Source organism: Mastigoproctus giganteus, chromosome 3 (assembly GCF_048544385.1).
Source record: "Mastigoproctus giganteus isolate SK-2022 chromosome 3, ASM4854438v1, whole genome shotgun sequence".
NCBI lineage: Eukaryota > Metazoa > Arthropoda > Arachnida > Uropygi > Thelyphonidae > Mastigoproctus > Mastigoproctus giganteus.
Genome location: NC_143577.1, coordinates 192,523,469 through 192,547,217, shown reverse-complemented (window position 1 = coordinate 192,547,217; position 23,749 = coordinate 192,523,469). Strand labels below are relative to the sequence as shown.

Here is a 23,749-nt window from a genome sequence, read left to right as displayed (position 1 = left end):
TACTTGATTTTGAACCTTCACAAAAATAATAAAACTACATTAAAAGTATATATATATATTTTTTTGGAATTTTGAGATATTTTTATATTCGTTAACAAATCTATCATCATTTGTCTACATTGCAAAATGCAAAATATAAACATGCAATAATGTTGTTCTGTGCATTAATTTTGTAATAGTTATGTATGTAGTGCAAAGCTAAATTAACAGTCTTTCAGTGAGATGCCAAAGAAATACAACATAATTTCAGAAGATGTATATGCAAGATTTTACCATATATAGATGTGATTTTTCATTGCTTGATTCAAACGGTAGAAAATGTGATTTAATCAGACATTTGCAAACAAAGGTAAAGTATAACCAAACAAAAGTATAGCAAATAAAAGCAAAAGTATAACAGCAGTGTACAGTGCAAAAAAGAAATGAAAAAAATAGATATTACATTTCGTGGTAGTGATTATGTCATATATACTAAATTCATATTTGCATCTTATATCATAAAACATAATCATTCCTGTGAGTTTTACTGATCATACAGCTTCTGATTTTCAGAACTGTTTCTTAATATAAAAATAATAAAAAAATATGATTATAAAAGAACAAAAACAACATGCATTGTTAGTGAAACTGCATGGATAAGGAAAAGAAGAGGTAGCGATGGCTCTTAAAAATGAGCCCTTTTTGATTGTTACAAATGGCACTAATCAAAGTGATTCTAAGCTATAGCTCATTGTGGTGACTGACCTTTTTGCAATAAAAAAAAAAATCCTGAAATCAAAAGCAGCTTGCTTTCAAGCCAGCACTGGAGGGTGGCCCTACAACATGGTATCTTCTGAGCATGTGGGATTCATTCAAAAAATTGTCTAGCACTTGGTGTTGATAATGCACCTGTTATGGTATGCCTAAAATCTGGCAGCAAGGGTATTAAAAGTGGAAATTGAGCACTTGTTGGTAATAGAGTATCCTTTTCAACTTGTTAATTTGTATGCTGAAAAGGAACCTGCATGCCTTCCTGTGAAAATTTCTACTATCTAGAAAAAAATGCTAAAAGGAAAGATAAATTTAAACAATTTTAACTAATGCATTGCCACTGAAAGTAAAAAAGAATTTGAAGCAGTAACAACCTTTAACAAGTCTTTGACAGTGATCACAATGTACTGATATAGGAATTACTTAAAGATATAACTGCCATCAAGGCTAAAGGGAAGGGCTTTTGCTTTCATAAGGTGACTACAGGGTCTCAGACAGTTTTTAAATTCTGTACAGTGGGATCAACTGATGATGCTACCAACATTGAATTCTAAAAAGGAAGCCTTCAGGGACTTAATTTTGGAGGCTACTAGGTTTTTCATTCCAACTAAGAAATACTGCTCAAGGTTCAGGCCTAAATGGATGTCAGATGAATTAATGAGACTTGTAGCAGAGAAGAAAAATGTATCGGATGCATATAAATTATCAGGTTACACAGAGGCCTATGGCAGATATAAGCTTGTCTGTAATCGAGTAACAAAGGAGGTTAGGCAGGCGAAGGCAGATTATGAGAAATGTTTGGCAAAGGATGCAAAGAAAAACAGCAAAGAGTTCTTTACTTATGTAAACTCTAGAAGGAAAGGAATGAATCAGATTGGACCATTTAACATAGATGGGTTCACTATTGATGATCATGCTCAGGTAGCTGATAAACTGAATGAGTATTTTGCATCTACATTCACACATGAGGAGTTATTCAATGTGGGGAATGCCAGAAGTTTATCAGACTCTAACAGGGAGCTAAGTGATTTTGTAATAACTGAGAGCAAAGTGGAAGAAAAATTGTTGAAGTTAAATATAAGGAAGACACCTGGGTGGATGGGATTTATCCAATTATATTAAAGGAGGCAGAAAAGGAAGTAAGCAAACCCTTGGCCATAATTATGAGAACTTCCTTGCATTCAGGGGAGGTCCGCATGGACTGGAGGTGTGCAAATGTATCACTAAAGGGGGTTCAAAAGGTGACACAAGTAACTATAGACCTGTTAGTTCAACTGGTGTTCCAGGGAAAATAATGAAGTTGCTGGTTAAAGAAGCATTGCAGGATCATCTAGACAAGACTGCAGTAATAGTTAAGACACAGCATGGGTTTGTTAAAAGGAGGTCTTGTCTGACCAATTTGATTGGATACTATGATGTGGTCACAAAGGAACTGAATGTCAAAAATAATTTTGATATCACATACTTGGATTTCAGAAAAGCTTTTGATACTGTTGCCCATGGAAAGCTGCTGTACAAATTGGAGAGGTATGGCATTAAGGGTAAGTTGCTACAATGGGTAAAGAGATGATTGAGTGGGAGACGACAGAGAGTGGTAATAAATGGACATTGCTCTTCGTGGACAAATTTGATTAGTGGAGTTCACCAGGTTTCGGTGTTGGGTCCATTGTGGTTTTGTGTATTCATCGCTGATATTGATGAAGGTATATCAGGATTAATGTCCAAGTTTGCAGATGATACAAAGGTTGGCAGGGTTGTTAACAACAGTAAAGACAGTATGCTACTCCAACTGGATCTAGATAAGTTGGGCAAATGGGCTGAGAAGTGGCAACTGAAGTTTAACATTGACAAAATGCAAAGTACTGCATATGGGTAGCAATAACTGAAGAGAAACGTACCAACTGTGTGGTACTACACTCAGGGAAGTGTAAAGTGAAAAAGACCTGTGGGTGGATAATTGTGCAGTCAAATATGAAGCTTGCTGAGTAGTGCAGACGGGCTGCCAGGGCAGGTAATGGAGTCTTGTCAATGATTTATAGAAATTTTGCTAGCAGGGACAGAGAGGCGATTATCCTGTTGTACAAAGCAATGGTCAGGTCACACGTAGAGTGCTGGGTACAGGTCTGGAGGCCTCATTTTAGGAAGGATGTGAAGTTGCTAGAATGAGTACAAAGAAGGGCAACGAGATTGGTGAAGTGAACAAAGGGGTGCTCGTACCAAGTAAGGCTTAAGTTCTGAAAATTGCAACACCTGGAGAGTAGGCACCTGCGAGGTGATCTGATTGAGGCATATAAGGCCTTGAATGCTGATGGGATTCTTCCTCTTGCTCAGATTAAGAACCTGAGAGGTCAAATTAAGGAAAGACAGTTGTAGAATGAATGTGTGGAAGTTTTCCTTTAGCCAGCGGGTGGTTGATTGGTGGAACAGACTTCCATCTTTTGTTGTGGAAGTTGATAGCCTAAATAAATTTAAAGCTGAGCTGGACAGGCATTTTGAATGGAGGGAGGGATGAAATGGGAGGGTGGGGATTTTGGCTGATTCTGCATAAGCCTGCTTTCTTGCATTGTATGCCTCTACTAATGCTAATGCTAATGTCTGTTTAAAAAGCGTTGAGAAAAGAAATGTGAGCACTTTTCAGAGACAAAATTGAGAAGTACAACAAGCAGTCAGTAGTGAGTGGCACTGACTCATGTTTGAATTCGGTTTATGATCCAAAAGTTTAAAAAATGAAAAATTGATGAACTCAAGAAAAAGAACATCTGAATTCCAAACTTCTGTTAAAAACAATTTTAAACAGGCCAAGAAAGCTGATAATTCTAGGCGTACTATCCTCACTTGTGCAGAAAGTCTGGTCATGTTTCTTCTTCTGGATTGAATAAAGCAATTCTCTTGTTTCTTTTAAAAAGTAATAGTAATAGAGGCATGTGATGCAAGAAAGCAAGCAAATGAGCTTATGTAGCATCAGCCAAAAAAAAAAAAAAAAAACCACGCAGGTGCCTAGTCTCCAGCCATTGCAATTTGCAGAACTTAAGCCTGTCTTGGTAAGAGGATCCCTTCATTCCCCTCACCAATCTTGTTGCCCTTTTCTGTACACGCTCAAGCGAATCTACATCCTTCCTAAAATGAGGCCTCCAGACCTGTACACAGTACTCAAGGTGTGGCCTGACCATTGCCTTATACGAAGGGATAATCACCTCCTTTTCCCTTCTAGCAAAATTCCTGTATATCATTGACAAAACCCCATGACCTGCTGTTGCAGCCTGTTTGCATTGCTCAAAAAACTTCATAATCTGACTGCACAATTACCTCCAGGTCTTTTTCATTTTCTACCACCCTAAGTGTAGTACCACACAGTTGGTATGTTCCTCTGGATTTCTTCTACCCATATGCAGTACTTTGCATTTGTCAATGTTAAACTTCAGTTGCCACTTCTCAGCACATCTTCCCAAATTTTCTAGATCCTGTTGCAGTAGCACACTGCCATTACTGTCATAAACAACCCTGCCAACCTTTGTATCATTTGCAAACTTTGACTCTAAATCTGATATACCTTCATCAATATCATTAATAAATATACAAAACAACAGTGGGCCCAACACTGATCCCTGTGGAACTCCACTAATAACATTAGTCCACAACGAGAAGCGCCCATTGATTACCACCCTCTGTTTTCTTCCACTCAATCAACCTTTTACCCATTGTAGCAACTCACCCTTAATACCATTCTGCTGCAATTTGTACAGTAGTCTTCCATGTGCAACAATGTCAAAAGCTTTCCTGAAATCCAAGTATGTGATATCAAAATTATTTTTTGCATCCAGTTCCTTTGTAACCACATCATAGTATCCAATCAAATTTGTCAGACAAGAGTTTTCCTTAACAAACCCATGCTGTGTCTGGATTATTGCTGCAGCCTTGTCTAGATGATCCTGCAATGCATCTTTAACCAGTGACTCCATTATTTTACATGGAACAGAAGTTAAACTAACCAGTCTGTAATTACTTAGAGACAGAGAAGACAGAGAGTGGTAATCAATGGACACTGCTCATCGTGGACTGATGTTATTAGTGGAGTCCCTCAGGGTTCAGTGTTGGGTCCATTATTGTTTTCTGTATTTATAAATGATATTGATGATGGTATATCGGGATTAATGTCCAAGTTTGCAGACGATACAAAAGTTGGCAGGGTTGTCAAGGACACTACTGACACTATGCTTCTGCAACAGGATCTGGAAAGGTTGAGCAGATGGGCTGAGAGGTGGCAAATGAAGTTTAACATTGACAAATGTAAAGTACTACATATGGGAAACAGCAACCCCAGAGCAACGTATCAACTCTATGGTACAACACTGACAGTGGTAGAGAATGAAAGGGACTTGGGGGTGGTTGTGCAGGCAGATATGAAGTTCTCTGAGCAGTGCAGATGGGCTGCAAGAGTAGCTCATGGAGTATTGTCCATGATATACAGGAATTTTTCCAGCAGGGATAAGGAGGTGATTATTCCATTGTATAAGGCGATGGTCAGGCCACACCTAAAGTACTGTATACAGGTCTGGAGGCCTCATTTCAAGAAGGATGTAGAGCTGCTGGAACGAGTACAGAGAAGGGCAACAAGATTAGTGAATGGAACAAAGGGGTGCTCTTACGAAGAAAGGCTTAAGTTTTGCAAATTACAGTGTCTGGAGACTAGGCACCAGCGAGGTGATCTGATAGAGGTGTATAAAGCCTTGAATGGTTTAAGCATGCTCAATGCTGATGGGATTCTTCCTCTAGCTCAGAATAATCACCTGAGAGGGCATAAATTCAAATTGAGGAAAGACAGATGTAGGATAGACGTGCGGAAATTTGCCTTTAGCCAGCGGGTGGTTGGTTGGTGGAACAGACTTCCATCCCTTGTGGTGGAGGTTGATAGCCTAAATAAGTTTAAGGCTCAGCTGGACAGGTAATTTGAACGAACAGAGGGGTGAAGTGGAAGTGGTTTTTTTTTTTTTTTTTTTTTTTTTGGCTGATGCTGCATAAGCTTGCTTTCTTGCATCAAATGCCTCTACTAATACTAATACTAATGCTAAATTGGAACATACTTGTGTCACCCTTCGATCACCCTTTGTGAATTGGGGATACATTGGCACATCTCCAGTCCGTGGGTACCTCCCCTATGTCCAAGGATGCTCTCATAATTATGGCTAAGGGTTTTCTTAGTTCCTTTGCTGCCTCCTTTAATATAACTGGATAGATCCCATCCACCCCAGGTGCCTTTCTTATGTTTAACTTCTTATGTTATGCCTATGTTTCAAAATACAAACATAGCTCTTCAGTCCAACGTACCTCACAACCATGTATTGAGGCTATTACTCCTAGATATTCTGAAGAATGTTATATGCAAATTTATTTTATCATCAGTTTTCAAATTCCACTTTCATTTTGGAAATTAATTACCATAGCAGACTAAACTAGAAGGATGATTCTTACTTAGTTGTATGGATTTCTACTGTCAAGGTCATGGAGTATCTAAAACAAGGTTATAAAAAAAATAATTCTTAGATTTTTTGTTGAGATGAAAATTGTTTTATTATTTATATAATTTATCCCATTTCTAATTTTTCAAAATTTTTTTGCTATATGTGTTTTCCACTTGTTTTCTATTATACACTCTTCCTGCAACTTCCAGGTTTTCATCTGGCACCCCCCCACCTTAAAAATTATAATTGTATATCATCAGTGATTATAGTTGCTGGATGAGCAATGTTTGTACACCTAGCTAATTCTAAAAAAAAAAAAAAAAATAGGTGGATGTGGTGTTGGTGGCACCTATTAGACACTGAGTAAATGGCACTTAATCTCTTGTAACTCTAGTAAATTGAAACAAAAATGAAAATATTCTATTTTTATTTAGAGAAAATTGGCAATGAAAAGCAGCATGCAGGAGGATATTTTATTCCCAAATTTTTAAAAATAACAGAAAAGTTTTTAAAAGTGGCATATTTTTGGACACCACATGATAGATGAAAGGTTAAAAATATATTAAGATATTAGATTATCTTGATAAAGCACAATATTCAGAATTATATAATTGTGCATGTGTGCATGAGAGTTATAATATTGTAATAATAATACTATATTCCTATATTTAAAAAGAATATGCTACTACTGCTCTAATCTAAATTTTGTATGTACACATTAAATAATCAAGTTATGATGCAGCATTAATGCTATTGCCCAGCAATTAGACATCACAAATTTGTGTATTATACTTGTTTTATGTTCATATAATCATAAATAGTGTGTTCGCATGTGCATGTGTGAGACTACATGTGCACACACTATGATGATAAATAAGTTTTATTACTTATTTATATATATGTAATAAAATTATTGATTTTTTTTACATTATATCAATCATGAATGGATATTCAGTATTGATATTAAGATGTATGTGATACTTATTTGTATTATGTATTCATTTTAGATATGGTGTGGGTCTCATAACTGCCTTGCAAATATAAACAACAGCAATGAAGTCATTTCATGTCCAACAGGACAGCTGTGCATTCCTGTTTCCAAAGGTAGCTGTTTTACTCCACCTTGTGCATCACGAGGAGAATGTAGATCAATTGGAAATACCACAGGAACTCTTTCTGAGGCATTACTTCCAAACTCTGACTGCCAGCCCAACAATGCAGTGCTCAGTAACAGCTGTGCAAAAGTTACCCTTCTGTTTGATAAGACAAAGATGCCAATGGTAAGAGAAAGATGAATGACATTTGAACTGCCTTTTCTTCTTTCATACAAAAAAAAAAAAAAAAAATCCATGTTTGTGTGAACAGATTTATTTAAAGTGTATTTGTTATTTTATTGTTTGTAATCAGTGATTCTTGGAAAAATTAAATATCTTTGTTGTTGGCAAGGATATTAAGTTTTTTTTCTTTACATTGTTATTAGTTACAATTACCACTTAAAAATTTAAACTTATGTTTTATTGATAATGATTAGTAAAATTATTTATAATAAAATTTTTATTAGGGAGTAACTGTGGAGGAACTCTGTATGCAATTGCGCAAAATTCCTGTTTTACACCACTTGACTTCTCGCCATCCAATCCTTATCTTATGTGCTGTTAAATGGAATGAAAAGGACAGTATTGAGGTAACTGTGGTAAGTACATTAAGAATGAAATTATATACTTTCTTATCCATCTTTTAAACTGATTTCCATGGTAATATAATAAAAACTAAATGAATAATATGCTCATTAATCACACTTTATTTACAAGTTAATGTTAATTGAGTTTTTAAAAATATGTATCAATATAAATAAATAAATATTCATTTATTGCAAATACAGCAAACCCATCACAACACATGGCTAGGGGCAGATAATAATACAAAGGAAATAACATAAAATAATTGAATACACAAAGGGTTTCATATAAACATTAATAATTACTAGGAATTATACTTATGAATTTAAAAAGAATTTGCAGAACAGGACATTTGGCTTTCAGTTGCAGTTACTTGGTTGGAGGCAGGCTGCTGTTTTTATTTATCTTCATTTTATCGGATATCTGACTCCTGTAGGCTTCAGAGTTGAGTAACCTGTTGCAATCAATGTTGTGATAATTTATGAGGTGAAGGGATGCATTAGGGAACATTCTGTCCATTTGTTTGAGCCTGGAGAGGTTGGATTTGAATTGCTGGTTTCTTGAATTCTCCCTGTTGGGAGCAGCTATTATATTGGCTAAGTTTGGTGAATCGCATGCAGAAGTGATTAACTTTGCAAGAAGCATGATTCCGGACTCATTGATCATCTGTTGCAGAGGCTTTGTTTTTAAGTTTTCATAAAGCTGTTGCCTGGATATTGTATGGGGAAAACGAAGCTTACTATTGAGCCACCTAAGAACTGAATATTCTAGGCCAAGGAATTTCTTGACGGTTACTTGAGGAGCACCAGACCAGATTTCAGGAGCATAGGACAGAATGGGAAAGAAGCATCTTTGAATATGCTTAATTACTGTTTTTCTGTTTTGAATCGCTGCTGTTGCTTGTTTGATTAACCATTTTGCTTTTTTGAATTTTTTGAGCAACAGATAAATAGTGGGCATTAAAGGAGAGATTTTTATCAAAAACAACTCCAAGGTCTTTGTGAGCATAAAAATTTGGGATTAGGACATCTGTAATTTTTATTTCTATGTGGTTGGTTGTTTCTGAAGGGAATAAGCAATTTGAGCAGATTTGCTTGCATTTATAGTCAGTTTGAGATCTTTCAGATACTTGATGATTTCACAAATCTGTGAATTCGCGTCATTGATAACTTTACGAATATCATCACTGGCTTTGAAGATTATAAATAACTTTAAATCATCGGCATATGCCAGTAGATTTGGATTTTCTTGTAGAAGTGGTTGAAGAGATGCTGAAAATATAGTACTGGAGAGAATGGCTCCTTGAGGAATGCCTGTTGAGGTTGTGATGAAAATATATGGGAATGCAATGTTTTAGCTGCAGAATTAACTGTTAATGGTATTCTTCACACACAAATCAGATAGTGTATGCATTTTTAAAGGCAAAATGGGAGGGAATGTGTTATACATACAGTAATATGCTGAGTAATAAAATTAAACAAATAATGGTTATGTGTTTATGTAATAGGGGTCATAAACTAGATGAATATCTTTTTTTTTGCAGGTCCTTTCCAAAAAAAAAAGATGATTCAGTTTTAATTCTCATTAATGTGCACAAGTTAAAAATGAATTGATTAGATAATCATTTTATGTTTACATACTCATCACAAGTTTGCACTTAATTACATTTAATATCAATGTTCTCACTTATATCATTATGAAAAAATTAACATAAGTTCTGAACATAGTATTGAGGAAGGGCATAACATGATTGCTCATAATGAATTAGCAAGGGCACATGATGCAAGAAAGCAAGCTTATATAGCATCAGCCAAAAAGAAAAAAAAAACCCTTATTTCACCCATCCCCTTGCTCCAAATGCAAATAACACTAATTCAGCCACATGATTTGCGTAAGTGAATTTTATTTTGTAAAAAGTATTATTAAAAATTATGAAAAGTATTATGAAACTCCCACATTATAGAACCACGTAATAATTGGTGACATTTCTGGATTCCTTATTGAATCCTGTCATCAAGCCTGATTAGGAAAGATTTGGAAGCTGTTCCTAATTTTACAGGTGGAGACTGTAATAGAAATGTTGACAATCAAGTAGTTCTGTTGTGTGGGAGTTTAACCTGCTTCATGTAATACTTTTTGCATAATAAAATTCACTTAAACAAATCATATTTAATTAGTGTTATTCACATTGACTTAATTTATTAGATACTATTTTTTGTGATAAAAGGTTATAGATAAACTCATAGAAACCTCAGGAAAATCTCTCAAAACTTTGTGAATGTTCAAGTTTCTGTGATTATGATGTTTTATTTTGGCTTGTCTGCATAAATAGCTTTCCTAGCAGTGAAAATTACCAATAATAATGCAATCATGGGTGGTAAATCAATATCCTATGAAAAACTTGTTGAGTTAGTTACTTTAATAAATGGTTGTAAAAGCAAGATATGTAGTTCATCAATCTGGTCTGGATGCTTTAGTACAAAATATTGCCAAAAAAAAAAGTTTCAAATGATTTATTTTTAGCAGTTGAGCAAGGCAACCAGATATGAATAGTCAGCATCATAAAAGATCTCTTGCTAGTAAAGGGATATAAATTTAAATTGTAGTTTTTTAGCTGATGCTGTATAAGTTTGTTTCCTTGCATCATTTGCCACTACTGTTACTAATAATCCATTTCACCAATATCAGTAATTTTCATAATTCAGCAACTGTTGTGGAAAATTTAGTGTAGAAACCAGATATGAATAGATAATTACAATTTATTATTATGCGGTTATTGATTATATCCATTCAGTATAATTGCTTTCCATCTGTATGACCTTTTTTTTTCCTCCATTTATATAATGGAGCCTTTATCCCTTTTCCCTTCACTATTGATTTCATTACTGAAATCAATAGTGAAAGGGAAAAATGTAATAATTATATTTTTCCTTCTTTCACTATTGATAAAAAAGGAGAATTGATATAACATGTTCTGCAAATGGGAAATCCATCTTAAGAGCATGTTTTATCAATATCTCTAAAAGGCTAGCTGTGACATGTAAAAATGCCCTGCCTGTCTGTTTTCAGATGAGATTTGGTTTGGGCCTCTGAACTTGAATTAAAATGCCACAATTGGCACCATTAAGAGTTTCCTTGACTGAAAATACTCAGCAATGAAGCAACAAAGGTAATACTGATTGTTACCTATATCCATGAAGATACCATCACATTTGTGAAATCCTATAAAGTCAGTGCAGCTTTTTAATGATTTCAAGTTTTGAAAATAAATCCATTTAGAGCATAAATATCATTATGTGAGTTCCAGTACAGCTGCACCAATTAAACCTATTGACTCTGAGTACTATTCTCTTTCATGCCATGCAGAACACCACTGTTATCTTTTGCTAATTCTTTAAGTACGATCTTCTACCTAAACTGCACCAAAAGTGGAACATTTTTTTTCATTTTTCCTCATTATCTAACATGGCCAGAGCACAATGCCATGAGGTGGGCAAATGTTAATGACTTCATCTTTGCCCCAAAATGAAATTATGTTTTTAAAATAGACCTCTTACATGCCATAGACTGGTTTCTTGCAGATATCAGTAAAACTTACCCTACATGATGAAATTTATCGTATCCTGAGAGTATTGAAAATGTTATACAAGATGTATGGTGATCATGTTAAAAAGGGATATGATCAATAAATATGTGAAAATAATTTGTTGGGTTTTTGATGAATCAACTACATTGTATGCCGGTTAATATGGTACACTAGTTCATTTGGTCTTTTATTACACAAGAACAGACCATATAAAATAGTGTATTATGTCTGTACAAATATGCATTTACACTATAGGACTGTGAAAATTGGGGGTGCACCAGATGTAATGCATCCGATATATTTATGGTCCCAATATGTTTCTTAAATGTTATAATAAAGCTATAACAAAAGAAAGAGAGACCTTGAAACCAATTATGCATTTGGATTCACGATACCATTTCATAGCACTGTTTACAGGCCAAGTTGCACGTTGTAATAGCTGAAAAATCCAGCGTAACTCATGAAGGGGTTGATAGGAGGCACTTTTCCTCACTGCTCCAGAATTCTTGTCCCACTTTTCCAGTTTTTCACGATGTGTGAATTTCGCTGATATCTAGTTTATTTCTAAAAAGACAAATCTTCCATTCAATTATCATCTATTTCCCACACTTCAACCCTTTCTAAAGCAATGAAAAAATACGTTAGCCTCCTGCAACCCTCCATCTAACTATTAATTACCAAATATAGATTCTCTCAATGTCAGTCCACTGGGAGGAGGGGGTTCTCCTTGGTTTATGTCAGTCATCTTTGGACAGATTCCATGGAAATGTGTGAAGAAGCTGAAGCAGTTGCCTTAGACATTTCTAAAGTATTTGATTAGTTTTGGCATAAAGACCTTGTGATCAGTTCTCATCCAATGGAACTAGTACCGAGTTCTCTCTGTTATGTGACAGTAAGTAGTTGTTGTCTTCAAACCCCTCAAGTACTGCTGAAGTACCTGGAAATCTGTTTTGTTTTACACTTATTTTTTTCATATTATATATCAGTGACCTGTTCTAACTCATTCATAGTTTTGCTGATGACAATAAACTACATCCGACTTTCTTTTGTCCAGAACCCTCATGACTAGCATTGGATGATGCTATTGCATTTTTAGCCCCTAATGGGACCACTCCTATAGCCAAATTAGCGAGTCTTAGATCAGGATCACATGGTTTTTTGTCTCATGAAAATTCAAGGTTTTTCATTCTACCAGATGGGAAAACTGGGTATTCTACCCACAGATACAACTGAAGCCTTATGGTTTTAGTTGTTGCAGTGCAAAAATAATGACATCTAAAGCCCCATCTGGTTCATTCCTGTCCTGTCCTATCTTCCATATATATATATATATATATATATATATATATAAAAAAAAATTTGCTTCACTTGTTCTCATCTTGAACAATATCCAAATTTCTAGATGAGGGTAGATTTCTGTACATGAAATAACCTGCCTCCAACCTTTTAGTAGACTATTCTCACATCGGGAAGAGTCCCCAAAACCTTGATAAAAATTGCCAAAGCAAGCAATTGGGTTAATCAATGACATATTTCTCACAAGCACTTTCTACTTCCCTCTTACATGGAGATTGTTCCTCCCTCTATGCTTTTTTTTACTTCCCAATCTGCAACATACGTGGATGAGATGCAGACTGAGAAATGAAACTATAGAGCTATACATCTTAACACATTTCAGCAATATGAGTTTTAACACCTTTTATGTTTTAATTACCATTGTTGGAATTCATGTTGGTAATTATTTTTCTAAGCCTTTCTTTTGACATAATATATAATATTTAAGATAAGTTCTTTGTGCTTTGTTGGTAAGTGCATATCTAATAAGAATCCTTCTCACACTCTATTAATGTCTTCAGTATGCAAGGAGTTTGTCAAAATTTATCATTACTAATCTCATACTCTATTAATGTCTTCAGTATGCAAGGAGTTTGTCAAAATTTATCATTACTGACAAAGTGATTTTAATTTTGTACATAAATATACCTCAGGTTATGAATATTGAATCAAAAAGCTGTTGCTAGAGTTCAAAGTTCTTTGAGAATCTATTGTAAATAATGCAATTTTATTTCCTCTAATAATATATCCCGTTGCCCAGAAGTGTCCAGAAAACCTGTCCTCACTGATACCATATGGGGATTTAAATGCTATATTTTGATATTGTCAAGAAAAGGTGTAAACTAGTCAATTCAAGAAACTTCTTGCTAATTGAAAGCGAAATTCCCAGTTCCAAAATTCCTAATGTCCTGTTTTTGTTGTACAAGTTTTTACTTTATTTCAAGGAATAAATATTAATATTTATTGCAGACTATGTATATAAAGTGCTTAGCATCATAATACACAGCCATTTCTGAATAAACAGAAAATTTTTAAGGTGGCATCGTTTTAGGTTATATCTCATATTGTGAATGCCTTCAGTCTTCTCCTTAGGTGAAGCGTTACTTATTCGAAGTAGTGCAATATCATGGCAACTCGTTGTGAAGGCATTCACAATATGAGATATAACCTAAAACGATGCCACCTTAAAAATTTTCTGTTTATTCAGAAATGGCTGTGTATTATGATGCTAAGCACTTTATATACATAGTCTAAATTTGTTCGCAGCTTGAGGCTCTAGCCCTAAATGCGCCTTATTTATTGCAGATAATTGACTAAAACTTTATTTTTTGTTAATGAGTTATATAATGATATAATATTAGGTGGAAACACTTATTATTAAATTTTTTTAGTGAAAGCTTATTTCCCAGTAATCACCTTGTAAAAAAAAAAGAAGAAAAGGTGAGTACTGGGAAATAAGCTTTTGCTAAAAAAAAATTTAATGAGTTAACAGACAGTACTTTAAGCCTTAGCTATAAAACTATATAAATAAATTATGATTATTTATCAAGAGAGCTGAGACATTTTATACTTAATTGTACAAAGATAGGTTTTATAAAATAAAATTTAATAAAAATTGTAGGATATTTGTCTTGTATTTCATATATCATCAGATTAAAAGATCGTTTACTTTTGCAGTCAACATATGACAGATCTGATATTGAAGTATTTAGAGTAATTAGTGCAGTTCTGAAGAAAATGACTGATCTTATAAGTAGGAAGCACAACAGCTCTCTTTTAGCTGCTGTTATTGAAGTTAAAGTAGAAACTTCTATGGTAAATGCAGCAGAAAATAAAGGTGAGTCTTTAAATGAAACAAGATTAACTCTTTTTAATCAGCTGGAGATTTCATTTCATTTTAAAGATAATTAATCTGCATTTTTTTTTCCAGTTAACAAAAATATTGAGTGAGTGCATAATTTGAAAACTACCTGCAAAACATAAACAAAAATAGTAAATTAAACCAAAGTTCCCCAAAAATTTGAAATAGTTTTGTCCACCAATATAGCAAGGATGCTGCATCTCATCCAGTGCCACAAGGCCACACTGAATGAAAGGAAAGATGTAGCAATTCATTAGCATCTAAATCCTACCTTTGATAGAGTTGAGAGACTGTGGCCTATGCTATGACAACCAAAACTAGAAAGCGCTTACATAGATATAGACCTGAATGTGAAAAGAAAGAAAATAGCTTTGTGTAGACCAGGGGCTCACATCTGGTATGTGCTTGGCACACCCAGGGTCCTGAGCTGGATATCATCGTTCTTCTCTTTCTTGGTAATTCCTTTCTGATTCTTGCTCTCTCTCTCTCTCTCAAGGTAATTCAGAAATTTTTTTTTTTTTTTTTTAGCTGGTGCGGCATAAGCCTTAGGTTTCATATGCTAATAATAATAATATACCCAGTTAGTGCCCTCTTAATGGAAACGAAAAAAAAAAAAAAAAAAGAAATCTAAAGATCATGAGTGTTTTTTAAGTAAGAAGTGAAACTTCCCATAAGTATAAAATGTTTGTCTTATGAAAGAATTGTTTCAAGTGATATCAAATGGCAGTTATGTGGTAGTGTTACATTAATGATACGACCAGCAGTTAAATTATCTCCTTAATTAGTATTAAATTGTATGCTATTTTGAAATCTTATTTTTAAATTTTGAATAGTGCTATTGATAAGGATAATTTTATTATTATTAGTGGCAAAGGTTGCGAGGAAGCAAGCTTATAAAGCATCAGCCAAAACAAAAAAAGGAAAAAACTCCTACCTCACTTGTTCATCCGCTCTGATATTTTGTCTAATTCTTCCTTGAATTTATTTACTGCCCACTTCCAAAACACCAGATGGAAGTTTGTTCTAATGGTCAACCACCTGCTCTCTTGAAGGAAAACCTCCTCACATCTATCCTACAACCATCCTTCCTGAATTTGAATTTATGCCCCCTGATGTGTGCAGTCTGAGCAAGAGGAAGCAATTTTAAAATCTTTTGTATCTCTTGCTTTGATCTCTCCACTAATAGAGGCTGACTTTTAGTGCTGTCATGGTGTGTCATGGCTCATACTACAGTTGATGCCATTGTCCATGAGTCAACTTAAGCAATGCTATTTGTATAAATAAAACAATATTAGTAATATTGTTTATTAATAATTTAATGGATAATGATGTCATCTCTAATGTAGGCATAAACCAAGCCTTGATTGCCAAAATTCAGCCTCTATCAATGGAAGGAACAAATCATTCCTAAGGTGTAAATTGAAGATTTCAAAAATTTTTAGATTTCAATGCATTGTTTATACTTCAGTGTGTAGAGAAAACACAGCTCGGTATTAGGGATTAAGGTACTTTTTTCTGTATTTAACTGGAAGATTTTTTTCTTCTGTACACCATTTAGATCTTAGATTATATACAGTATTTAATTAAAAAAAAACAATATTTAAATGAATTTTGCAACTGTGTATATAATGCTACTTTTTTGATATGAAAGAAGTGATAACAGTCAAACTGACAGTAGTTACTTTTGTGTCTTCTTATGAAAAATTTTACTATGGGCACTTTCCTGCTTTAAAGACAATAAGATTAAGGAAATTTTTAGTTTTAAATTTCCAGTTTGATGAAACATTGAACTTGCAAAGGTAATAAATGATTGACATCATTTATTAATCATGAAATTTTGAAATCAGGAAAGTAATGATTTAATGACATTATATAATATATATAATAATGGCACAATTTATACCATTCTATAATTAATTATTCTTCATTAATTATTATTTATTTATTATTATTTAGAAATTTCAGTGTAAGTACACAATTCTTTGTTCGTAATAGCAAACTACAGTAGTAGTGTGAATGGCATTGATTTAATCGTATCTCATATTGTGACTATCTTCACAACAAGTTACCATGTATTGCACTACCTCGAATAAGTAACACTTCACCAATGGAGAAAACTATTGTTACTTATTCTTACCCTCTGAATTGTCAAACTAATAGAGTAATCTTATCTGTGAAAAGATCTAAACCTCCCGAACACCTCCTAGTTCATTTCACACATATACGCGATCTCAGTTCTAATCTCAATGATGTCCATTTCCACTTGCAGTCTGCCAAACCCCATGTACTTTTTCTGACAGAATCTCAGTTATCAGTTGATTACTGTTCATCTCAGTTACCAAAATTATTCGCTGTATGATTCCTTTCACCTCAAAGGTGGTACTTGTGCATATGTCCGTTCTGATATTACCTGTCAGAGACTTGGTAATTTTGAATCTCCTCTTTTCGATCTTCCCTGGCTTAAAATCTCTCTACCTCATTCTGTCAAATTCATCTGTTGTCTCTACCGTTCTCCCAACTCTGCTAATCATTTGGAGCTCTTTGACTTCCTCTCTTTGCAGCTTGACTTTCTCCAGTCCAACTTTCCTAACAGTGAGGTAATTTTCCTTGGTGATTTTAGTGTTCACAACTCCATCTAACTTCCGTTTTCTAGTCACACCGACCAAGCTGGTTGATATGCTGAGGCTTTTGCAATTACTAATGACCTTGCACAGATTGTTCATTTAGCTACAAGAATACTGGACAATCCTAACCATACAGCCAACACGCTTGATCTTTTTCTCACAAACAACACTTCTAAGTACACGGTCGAAGTGAGTGGTCCTTTAGGCACCCCAGATCACAACTTGGTGATTGTCTCTTCTCCAATGGAGCCTTTATCTCATGGCTGTTCCCAACCTCATGTTGTTTGGCATTAATAGTAAAATCTATTAAATTTGTTAAACTTCGTTGTCAATTAAATTATACTTTTAACTAAATATATATAATGACTTAGATTACAAATTTAACATAATTAATTAATATATAACTTGATAACCAAGTATAAAGGGAACTCGTAGATAATTAATACTTGATACTAATAAATATATATACCGTTATAACTGTGTTGGGATACAAGTTTAGGGTTATAATTTCGTACTGAAATTGAAATTTTTTGAAATTAAATTTAAATCATGACTCAGACCAGAGCAGCAAAGCAAAAGGCTCAAGCTAATGGGAGTGCTGTGGCTCAGAGGAGAACTGGGGGGGGGGGGGGGGGGGGGGGGGGCAGTTGCCCTCTGAATCACAGCCTTTTAAAATGCACTGCTTGTATGATGTTTGTGGAGCAGTCAGCTACGGGACATGATATTGCCATGGGGAAGGTCTTTGTGTGTGCGCAATGCAAGGAGTGTAATGAAATCAGGCAACAACTCAGCATTGTTATGGGCCTATATGAGAGCTTGAAGGACAGGGTGGGTGCCCTCAAAGGAACTAAATTGAGGGTCCCATCAAGCTCTCAGCTGCCCACATCAACACCAGAGCTTGCACTTGTACATCACGCAACACAGTGGCAACCCCAAGGCAGAATGCGCTGGTCCCGCAGGAACTAGTAGTTGTTGGTGACTCTATTGTCAGGGAAACGGGGAACATACTTTGTAAAAAGGATAGGTGGAACAGGACCAGGATATGTCTGCCAGGGGCAAAGGTTGATGACGTTGTAGAGCGGAATTTATAAATGATATAGTTGTACACGTTGGCACTAATGATATCAAGAGTAGGAGACCCACAGAATTACTTAACAAGTACAGGTCACTGTTGAAAAAAAGCCGTGAATTAGGGTTGAATTTGAAAGTGCCTGCAATTCTGCCCAGACACGATAGGAGGGAGTATATGATGAGAGCCTTGTCAATCAATTTGGCCCTGGAAAGATTGTGCAAGGCTCAAGGGGTAGAAATTTTTTCAGCGTGGACTGTACTTGTTAACAGGAGAGACTGCTTCTACAGGAATGGGATACACTTAAATAGAAAGGGTGCAAGAATATTTGATGATGCTATTGAGGCAGTGTTAGGTGGGTCGGAAAACTGCTAGCTTGGGTGGATACAAAGACTAATAGATTAACAGTAGCCACTGGCAGAGGTGAAAGTGATTCTTGCACTGCTTCTATTGGAATGAGCAGAAGCCTGAAAAACAAGATGCAGCATATTTCAGAGTCTGCTGGGAGTCATTTCGGTACAAGTAAACACATGGGTTGTGTTAGGGAAGCTAAGAATAGAAACAGGTGCATGTATACTTGCGTGTACACCAATGCTGGGAGTTTGGTAAATAAATTTGATGATTTTGAGGTATTGCTCAAAGCATCAAAGGCGGATATTGTTGGGATATCAGAGACGTGGTGTCACACAGATATAAGGAATGCAGAACTGGAATTTGGGGAGTACAACATCTACAGAAAGGATAGGAAGGGAGGAAGGGTTATGGTATTAGTTAAGAAACACATAAAATCCAAGGAAGGGAAGCCAGTCGACATCGCTGGACAGTGCAGTGTCGAGTCAGTTTGGTGTAACATAAGCATTGGAAGATCAAAATTGAGAGTAGGAGTGTGCTATATGCCTAATGACTCTGATTAGTATAATAAGAAACTGTACAGGGAAATAGAGTGGGCCAGTACATCAGAGAGTTTTATAATGGGGGATTTTAATTTCCCAGATATTGACTGGAATTTGTGAGTTGGTCACTCACACACTAGGAAGGCCTTTGTGGATTTTTTGGATGATTGTTTTCTACATCAGCATGTTCGGGAGTCAACTAGAGGGAGTAATACTCTTGATTTGATTATCAGTAGTGATTCTTCATGCATTAAAAATCTAGGCGTCTCCGTAGCCAGGTGGGAAGGAGCAGCAGTGCGTAGCACATGCTTCTTGATTAGACCGGGGTTCGAGCCCGTTACCACCAAATACGGAGGATGCGGAAAGGTCAAGGGAATGACCACCGCATATTCCCGGAGAAATATGGCCTTAGTTGCTAATGCTCCTAAAAACCAAATAACAAACAAAACAACAATTAAAAATCTGCAGATAAAGGAACCACTAGGTGGCAGTGATCACAGTGTGCTGAAGTGGGATTTACTCAAAGAGGTACCTACCATCAGGGGTAAAGGGAAGGGTTATTGCTTTCCTAAAGGCGACTACGATGGTCTGAGACAGTATTTAAATTCTATACAGTGGGACCAACTGAAGATGTTACCAACGGCAAATTCAAAATGGGAAGCATTCAAAGAACTTTTCTTGGAAGCTACTAGGCTTTACAAACCAACTAAGAAATATTGTTCAGGGTTTAGGCCTCAATGGATGTCAGATGAACTAATGAGACATATGACAGAGAAGAAAAATGCATGGGATACATATAAATTAATGAGTGACACAGAAGCCTATGATAGATACAAGTTGATATGTAACCAAGTTACAAAGGAGGTTAGGCAGGCAAAGGAAGATTACGAGAAATCTTTGGCAAGGGAGGCAAAGAAAAACAGCATAGAGTTCTTTCTTATGTAAACTCTAGAAGGAAGGGGATGAATCAGATTGGTCCACTTGATATCGATGGGTCAACTGTTGATGATCCTGCTCAGGTAGCTAACAAACTAAATGAATATTTTGCATCGACATTCACACATGAGGGGTTATTCAGCGTGGGGAATGCCAGAGGTGTATTCAACTCTGGCAGTAAGCTAGAGAATCTTGTAATAACTGAGAGTAAAGTGGAGGAGAAATTGTTGAACATAAACACAAGAAAGGCACCTGGGGTGGATGGGATCTATCCAGTTATATTAAAGGAGGCAGCAAAGGAAGTAAGCAAACCCTTAGCCATAATTATGAGAGCTTCCTTGGACTCAGGGAAGGTACCCACAGACTGGAGATGTGCAAATGTGACCCCAATTCACAAAGGAGGATCAAAGGCCGAAACAAGTAATTATAGATCTGTGAGTTTAACTTCTGTTCCAGGAAAATTAATGGAGGCATTGGTTAAAGAAGCACTGCAGGATCATCTAGAAAAGACTTCAGTTATAGCTCAGACACAGCATGGTTTTGTTAATGGGAAGACCTGCCTGACCAATTTGATTGGATACTATGATGCAGTCACAAAAGAACTGGATGCAAGGTATAACTTTGATATTATATACTTGGATCTTAGAAAGGCTTTTGATACTGTTGCACATGGACGACTGCTGCACAAATCGGAGCAGTGTGGCACTGGGGGCAAATTGCTGCTATGGATAAAGGGGTGGTTGAGGGGGAGAAGACAGAGAGTGATAATCAATGGACACTGCTCATCGTGGACTAATGTCATCATCCATAAATTGTGTGTGTGTGTGTGTGTGTGTGTGTGTGTGTGTGTGTGTGTGTGTGTGTGCGTGTGCGTGTGTGTGCTTGTGTGCTTGCATGCATGTGCTCAATAAGGTACTGTCTTTTGTTAGTAGTGAATGTGATTGAATGGCTATATCTACATTTTTATAAAGTGATGTGATCAAAGAAAGCTAAAATATCATTCACTAGTCTGTAAACAAGTGTTTATATACTTTCATATTTTTTATTCCATACTTAGGGAAAACATATGGGTAGTGGGGGAATGATTTTTCAATAACATACATTATGGTAGTAAAGACTAAATATTTGTATGAGAAAGCAGGACTTGTTAGTCTACAAATTTTATATAGCTTCAAAATACCAAAGCATATGACATGACTTCTAATACTATTTTTTTTATATATATATATATAAATTTTAATATTATAGTAAACTCTCAGTATTTATGGTGGATACATTCCTGGTAATTGCCACTGATATCAAAATATAAAGAACAAATCTTTATAGGAAAAAGAGTTAAGTAGATCTTTCTTATGGAAATCAAGAGAATATCATGATAAGTAATAATTAACATTTAATAGTCATGCTTATTATAAAAAAAAAAAACACTATGAATGTGTTTGATATGAAGAATTAAAAAAAAAACAAAAACATTTAATTCACCAAAGATGGTATTATTGAAAAGATAATAACGATGGATTAGAAAAATGTCAGAGCCCCCTGAAGGACTTTCTGAGAAGGTGACATACAAGAGTCTGCAGAGGAAGAAAGTGCAGTTGTGATGTTCTTAAAAAAAAAAAATATTATGGATGCTTGCTTCCTCTTTTGTTGCAAATACAATAGACTATGCTTCATCAAAGGATCCATTTCAAACACCTTGTCAGCCCCAGTCCAAAATCTCTTCCAGTGCTTTAAGCAAGAGCTAAGGCTTTTGAATTGCATCATTCTGTTCTTCCTTACTATTTTTTTTCTTTGAGATCACTGAGACCTGCCTTTCACATCATTAGCAAACACACAGCCCTCTGCAGCTTTCTTTTTACCAAAAAGATGCTTTTCAGGTCTTTCACCATGTCAGGCAACATTTTCCTTCAGTACCTATTTTAAGCTGTTGGCTTAATTTCGTCTAGAGATTCCTTTACATTCACTATACAATTGGAGCAACGTTGTACTTTTTCTGAAATTGCTGACACAGAGGAGTTGCTCTCCGTCTGATCACAAATTTTTGAAAATGCATGGATGTAATATGACCTGAATTTTGTGATGAGATCCTAATCCATCAGGGTCTGATTTACACTTCTCTGGCATAATTCTTTAGAGACAGGTATGTATATATGCTGGAAATGTAATATAGGCTTGTGAGGAATTAGTGAATAATCAAAATCACAAATGTTAAATAGGTATATTGTATGGCAACACAACTTGTGAACAATCAAAACTGTGAATATTAAATTCATAAATATTGAGAGTTTTGCTATGTTATTTTTTTATCATTGGCTCTTACATTCTAAACTGAAAGAATTTTTACCATATTATAAAAATGAAAATTTTTTATATTTCCCAATTAATGAAAACTATAATTTTACAACTATTTCCTTGTAAATTAGTTTTGTTTAATTTTTACAGGAAAGAGAATACTGGTGCCACTTCTTGTGTCCTTTCTTTCATTAATGGTGATATTAGCAGTGGGAGGTGGAATTTGGTATTATTGGCATCGCTACAGAAAAAAACTTTCACAATCCCGGAGCCAGTCCTTACCAAGGTCAGCAGGTAGCAAGTTAGAACAGCTGGAAGCTGAAGGAAAATCTAATAACCAAAATGAAGAAAACATACGACGCTATCATAACCCTTTACATCCATCTACTCCAGGATGCAGCAGTAGTATTAGGTCATCTGTTAATGTTTTAAACAGTTCTTCTGAAGTAGTGGACTTTAATTCAGAGCAGATTGGATTTCCTAGTAGGATATATAAAGCAAAATCACCAGAAACAAGAAAAAACACAGTAATTTCTAGTGAAAAAGATGTAGAAAAGAACAATACTTTGAAAGTGTCACACCAAAAGAAGCTACCAGATTCAGAACTTATTGTTTAATGTAAACTATTAGATGATGAACTATGCTATTTATTATGCCATCACGTTTCCTATGACCTGACTACTGCAATCCTTGTGAATATATAATTTCATCATAACAAGCACAGACTTGAAGATCTACAATTTAGTGCCAGAAAGTGAGAATTCTGTCCTATTACTAGTGAAATTGGCAGAGACACATCTAGGAGCAGTTTTTATGGTTGAAATCCTGTGATATTATCTAAGAAGCTATTTATACTTCTGAGAGCTTAAAATAATACAAATGGATAGATTTGCATGTCCCTCTCTGTTGCTGTGCCAAATGTATTTTGAAAAAATTCTGGCACAAAAAAAAAAGGAATTTTTAAGAATTGAAGTAAATGTATTCATATGTATTGAAGACTGGACAAAGACTATTGTAATAATAATAACAATAATTTAGAGAGAGAGAGAGAGAGAGAGAGAGAGAAAGAGCACATGCATAGTCAGTGCACGCTCTCTCTTACAATCTTACTCTTACAGTGAAGTATTTGAAAATATTTTGCCATCAGATTTTAATGTTAATCTTGGTTATATATCTTTAGTGTTATTACTCAGTAAAATTTTAAAAAAATCAGTACTGTTCATTGCATTACAAGTCATTCCCCCCCCCCTCTCTCTCTCTCTCTC

At 35.2% G+C, this 23,749-nt stretch overlaps 1 protein-coding gene across 1 annotated transcript in view; it reads left to right on the top strand.

Annotated features, from left to right (window-relative positions):
• LOC150088530 (protein jagged-1b-like) overlaps positions 1-23,101 on the top strand; it is a 329,274-nt gene extending 306,173 nt beyond the window's left edge. Inside the window, exons 18-21 of the mRNA XM_090370220.1 lie at positions 7,217-7,489; positions 7,771-7,902; positions 14,487-14,646; positions 22,635-23,101. Coding sequence (XP_090226346.1) covers positions 7,217-7,489; positions 7,771-7,902; positions 14,487-14,646; positions 22,635-23,101 — 1,032 coding nt within the window. The remainder of the gene's footprint in view (positions 1-7,216; positions 7,490-7,770; positions 7,903-14,486; positions 14,647-22,634) is intronic.
• Positions 23,102-23,749: the final 648 nt, after the last annotated feature.